This window comes from Pristiophorus japonicus, chromosome 21 (assembly GCF_044704955.1).
Source record: "Pristiophorus japonicus isolate sPriJap1 chromosome 21, sPriJap1.hap1, whole genome shotgun sequence".
In the NCBI taxonomy this organism is placed as follows: Eukaryota; Metazoa; Chordata; class Chondrichthyes; family Pristiophoridae; genus Pristiophorus; species Pristiophorus japonicus.
Genome location: NC_091997.1, coordinates 35951833 through 35957509, shown reverse-complemented (window position 1 = coordinate 35957509; position 5677 = coordinate 35951833). Strand labels below are relative to the sequence as shown.

Here is a 5677-nt window from a genome sequence, read left to right as displayed (position 1 = left end):
ATATGAAAATATTTGTTGAGCTGTTGAATTGTGAATGGCTTAGCCAGTCAGGTGATGTTCACAAGACTCAATAAAACCCCAGCCAGTTGGGTTCGGGGGATCCACGATGAGGCAGGTGGTTGTGAGCCTGGTGGGTGAACTGGTAATGTGTAGTGTGATTGTTAAACCTTTGCTATTAAGAACTAGTTGGTTTATTAACAATGTGTTGCTGTGAATTTTTAAGCAAAGAACCCATGAAGCAAATACATTACACTGTGTTTAATCTCAGAGCGAAATCATTTATTTGTTTTTAATTAATTACAATACTTAAAATGATGAGGAACCAATATTAATTGCAGAGAAACACTTTAAACAATGTTGTAAACTCTTAGAAACAGGAGCAGTATGGAATGATCTAGAATAATGAGACCGTCGTTATCGAACACAATAACTAACTTGCAATGAATTAAAGATTAGGAACCTTTGTTAAAGGCAAATTGTGTCTGACTAACTTGATCGAGTTCTTTGATGAAGTAATGGAGAGGGTGAACAAGAGGCGTACAATCCACTTTCAAAATGCGTTTGATAAAGTGCCACATAATGGACGTGTTAGCAGAATTAAAGCCCGTGGGATTAAAGGGACATTGGCTGCATGGATACACATTGGCGAAGCGACAGAAAGCAGGGAGCAGCAGTGAACGGTTGTTACAGACCGGGAGGGAGGTGTACCGCGGTGTCCCAGGGGTCGGTGTTGGGACCCCTGCTCTTTCTGACCTAAATGGCCGACCCCTTATTCTGAGACTGTGACCCCTGGTTCTAGACTCCCCAGCCAGGGAAAACATCCTCCCTGCATCTACCCTGTCAAGCCCTACAAGAATTTCATGTGTTTCAGAGATCACCTCTCATTCTTCTAAACTCTAGAGAATATAGGCCTAGTCTACTCAATCTCTCCTCACAGGACAATCCCCCGTCCCAGGAATCAGTCTGGTGGCCCTGTATAATTGTAGTAAGACCTCTTTACTCCAATCCCTGTGTAATAAAGGCCAACATACCATTTGCTTTCCTGATAACTTGCTGTACCTGCATGTTAACTTTCAGTGATTGGTGTACAAGGACACCCAGGTCCCTCTCAACACCAACATTTCACAATCTTTCACCATTTTTTAACAATTCTGTTTTTCCATTTTTCCTACCAAAGTGGATCACTTCACATTATATTCCAGCTGCATGTTCTTGCCCACTCACTTAACCTGTCTATATGCCCTTGAAACCTTGTGTTCTCCTCAAAGCTTACTGTCCCACCGAGCTTTGTATCGTTAGCAAACATGGATACATTACACTCGGTCCCCTCATCTAGGTCATTGACTTCGGCAGCACCTCCCAAACCCGCGACCTCTACCACCTAGAAGGACAAGGGCAGCAGGCGCACGGGAACACCATCACCTCCACGTTCCCTTCCCAGTCACACACCATCCTGACTTGGAAATATATCGGCCGTTCCTTCATCGTCGCTGGGTCACAATCCTGGAACTCCCTCCCTAACAGCACTGTGGGAGCACCTTCAGCACACGGACTGCAGCGGTTCAAGGCGGCGGCTCACCACCTCCTTCTCGAGGGGCAATTAGGGGATGGGCAATAAATGTCGGTCTTGCCAGCGAGAATGAATAAAGATTAAGGCCAGGTTTTAGAGCTTGTTGACTGTGAGAGGAAGTGAACACTGAGGGGGAAGAGGGTAGAGTCTCGATATTCTCGCCGCGAGGGAATGTGTGTAGGACAGGGGATGAGAGGAAAGTTCAGAAGACCCACAAATGCAGCTGGGTCAATCGGAATATGAGAAAGGGTGGGATGGAGAGTGGGGCTGTCTATATTGCTAACATGTGATGGCGCAGTATCTGTAGACGACAGCACAGCTTCAGTGGGTGCATGTTACACAAATGATGCTACATGACAGGGAACTGCTGCTGTTTGGCTGGGACGCCGCTATTTAAAGAGAATTCATATAAAAGAGACATTGTAACACGGCGCCCGCATGCTGTGCACCGACAGAGCAGCAATGGCAGATAATTCGCTCACAGCCTGCTGCACAGAGAGGGGTGAGGTCTTGCCCACCGACGCATCCCTCACTGGCTCCCGTACTCCCTCAGTATTGGTCAGTGAAACCCTCCGTCTCGGACACGCTCAGTGCGGACACTGACCTGTGTCTCAGCCGCTCGATGCCCAGAGTATGGATTTGTCTTTCAGTTCCCGAAACAGACTCCGGGACTGAGCAACGCAGATTGGCAACAATTGCCACGGTCCCAGCGGGGGTTAAGGGTCCCAGCGGGGTTAAGGGTCCCAGCGGGGGTTAAGGGTCCCAGCGGGGGTTAAGGGTCCCAGCAGGAGATAAGGGTCCCAGTGGGAGATAAGGGTCCCAGCGGAGCTTAAGACACGTGAAGCTCTCGGACAATCTCCGCTGTCTCTCTGGCCACTCACATCCTCTGCGGCTCGAGCAAGGTCTTTGAGACGTGGTTGATGATGAGGTGGGCAGAATGGTCCTGCTCAAACTCGGCAAACAGGTGGCAGACATTTTCTGATGCACTTCCTTGCTTTTTTGCCACAAACGCAAAGATCCTGAAAATAAAATATTAAACATGAATCCACGGAACATTCGACATCTAAAAGAAATCAAATCAAAATCTTTAAAAACCAAGGGAACGCTGAGTGTCTGAGCTCCCTAACGCTTCTCAGCATTTAGTTACGGTAAAGACGGCATTCTCTTCAACAAAACCCAAAGTTACAGAATCTCCTGCATTTGTGGAATATATTAAAAGGGGCGACAAATTCCTCAGTCACTCTGTTTTCCCAACCTGCTCTCCGATAGCTTCTGCCCATCCCCCCCGTAGCTCCTACCCATCCCCCCGCCCCCCCCCCACCCCCCGCTCACCTCCCCTTACAGAGCCCACTGATTGGGACAGCTCGAGATTGGGGAGGAAACATTTGTCCCACTGTGTGAGCACAGTGTGTGTGTGTGTGTGTAAACAGTGTGTGTGTGTGTGTGTGTAAACAGTGTGTGTGTGTGTGTGTGTAAACAGTGTGAGTGTGTGTGTGTAAACAGTGTGTGTGTGTGTGTAAACAATGTGTGTGTGTGCGTGTGTGTAAACAATGTGTGTGTGTGTGTGTAAACAGTGTGTGTGTGTGTGTGTGTGTAAACAATGTGTGTGTGTGTAAACAGTGCGTGTGTGTGTGTGTAAACAGTGCGTGTGTGTGTGTGTAAAAAGTGTGTGTGTGTGTGTGCGTGTGTGTAAACAGTGTGTGTGTGTGTGTGTGTGTAAACAGTGTGTGTGTGTGTGTGTAAACAATGTGTGTGTGTGCGTGTGTGTAAACAATGTGTGTGTATGCGTGTGTGTAAACAATGTGTGTGCGTGTGTGTAAACAATGTGTGTGTGTGTAAACAGTGTGTGTGTGTGTGTGTAAACAATGTGTGTGTGTGTGTAAACAGTGTGTGTGTGTAAACAGTGTGTGTGTGTAAACAGTGTGTGTGTGTGTGTAAACTGTGTGTGTGTGTGTGTGTAAACAATGTGTGTGTGTGTGTGTGTGTGTGTAAACAGTGTGTGTGTGTAAACAATGTGTGTGTGTGTGTAAACAATGTGTGTGTGTGTGTAAACAATGTGTGCGTGTGTGTGTGTAAACAGTGTGTGTGTGTGTGTGTGTAAACAATGTGTGTGTGTGTGTGTAAACAGTGTGTGTGTGTGTAAACAGTGTGTGTGTGCGTGTGTGTGTAAACAGTGTGTGTGTGTGTAAACAATGTGTGTGTGTGTAAACAGTGTGTGTGTGCGTGTGTGTGTAAACAGTGTGTGTGTGTGTGTAAACAATGTGTGTGTGTGTGTGTGTGTGTGTAAACAGTGTGTGTGTGTGTGTAAACTGTGTGTGTGTGTGTGTGTAAACAATGTGTGTGTGTGTGTGTAAACAATGTGTGTGTGTGTGTAAACAGTGTGTGTGTGTGTGTGTGTAAACAGTGTGTGTGTGTGTGTGTGTGTGTGTAAACAATGTGTGTGTGTGCGTAAACAGTGTGTGTGTGTGTGTGTGTGTAAACAATGTGTGTGTGTGTGTAAACAATGTGTGCGTGTGTGTGTGTAAACAGTGTGTGTGTGTGTGTGCGTGTGTGTAAACAATGTGTGTGTGTGTGTAAACAGTGTGTGTGCGTGTGTGTGTGTAAACAGTGTGTGTGTGTGTGTGTGTAAAGTGTGTGTGGGTGTGTGTAAACAATGTTTGTGTGTGCGTGTGTGTGTGTAAACAATGTGTGTGTGTAAACAATGTGTGTGTGTGTAAACAATGTGTGTGTGTGTGTGTGTGTGTGTGTGTGTGTAAACAATGTGTGTGTGTGTGTGTAAACAGTGCGTGTGCGTGTGTGTGTGTAAACAGTGTGTGTGTGTGTGTGTAAACAGTGTGTGTGTGTGTGTGTGTGTAAACAATGTGTGTGTGTGTGTGTAAACAGTGTGTGTGTGTGTAAACAGTGTGTGTGTGTAAACTGTGTGTGTGTGAGTGTGTGTGTAAACAATGTGTGTGCGTGTGTAAACAATGTGTGTGTGCGTGTGTAAACAGTGTGTGTGTGTGTGTGTGTGTGTAAACAGTGTGTGTGTGTGTGTGTGTAAACAATGTGTGTGTGTGTGCGTGTGTGTAAACAGTGTGTGTGTGTGTGTAAACAGTGTGTGTGTGTGTGTGTGTGTAAACAATGTGTGTGTGTGTGTGTAAACAATGTGTGCGTGTGCGTGTGTGTGTGTAAACAGTGTGTGTGTGTGTGTGTAACAATGTGTGTGTGTGCGCGTGTGTGTAAACAATGTGTGTGTGTGTGTAAACAGTGTGTGTGCGTGTGTGTGTGTAAACAGTGTGTGTGTGTGTGTGTGTAAACAGTGTGTGTGTGTGTGTGTGTAAACAATGTGTGTGTGTGTGTGTAAACAGTGTGTGTGTGTGTAAACAATGTGTGTGTGTGTGTGTGTGTGTGTAAACAATGTGTGTGTGTGCGTGTGTGTAAACAATGTGTGTGCATGTGTGTAAACAATGTGTGTGTGTGTGTGTAAACAGTGTGTGTGTGTGGGTGTGTGTAAACAATGTGTGTGTATGTAAACAGTGTGTGTGTGTAAACAGTGTGTGTGTGTGTGTGTGTGTAAACAATGTGTGTGTGTGTGTGTGTAAACAGTGTGAGTGTGTGTGTGTAAACAGTGTGTGTGTGTGTGTGTGTAAACAATGTGTGTGTGTGTGTGTGTGTGTGTAAACAATGTGTGTGTGTGTGTAAACAGTGTGTGTGCATGTGTGTGTGTAAACAGTGTGTGTGTGTGTAAACAGTGTGTGTGTGTGTGTGTAAACAATGTGTGTGTGTGTGTGTGTAAACAGTGTGTGTGTGTGTGTAAACAATGTGTGTGTGTGCGTGTGTGTAAACAATGTGTGTGCGTGTGTGTAAACAATGTGTGTGTGTGTGTGTAAACAGTGTGTGTGTGTGTGTGTAAACAATGTGTGTGTGTGTGTAAACAGTGTGTGTGTGTGTGTGTGTAAACAATGTGTGTGTGTGTGTGTAAACAGTGTGTGTGTGTAAACAGTGTGTGTGTGTGTGTGTAAACAATGTGTGTGTGTGTGTGTAAACAGTGTGTGTGTGTGTGTGTAAACAATGTGTGTGTGTGTGTGTAAACAGTGTGTGTGTGTAAACAGTGTGTGTGTGTAAACA

The 5677-nt window shown here is 45.6% G+C and overlaps 1 protein-coding gene across 1 annotated transcript in view; it reads right to left on the bottom strand.

Moving 5' to 3' along the window:
- Window positions 1–243: 243 nt before the first annotated feature.
- The window catches only part of LOC139233941 (tensin-4-like), a 54588-nt gene continuing 49154 nt past the window's right edge, over window positions 244–5677 (bottom strand). The window contains exon 15 of the mRNA XM_070864625.1: window positions 244–2589. Coding sequence (XP_070720726.1) covers window positions 2448–2589 — 142 coding nt within the window. The 3' untranslated portion in view covers window positions 244–2447. The remainder of the gene's footprint in view (window positions 2590–5677) is intronic.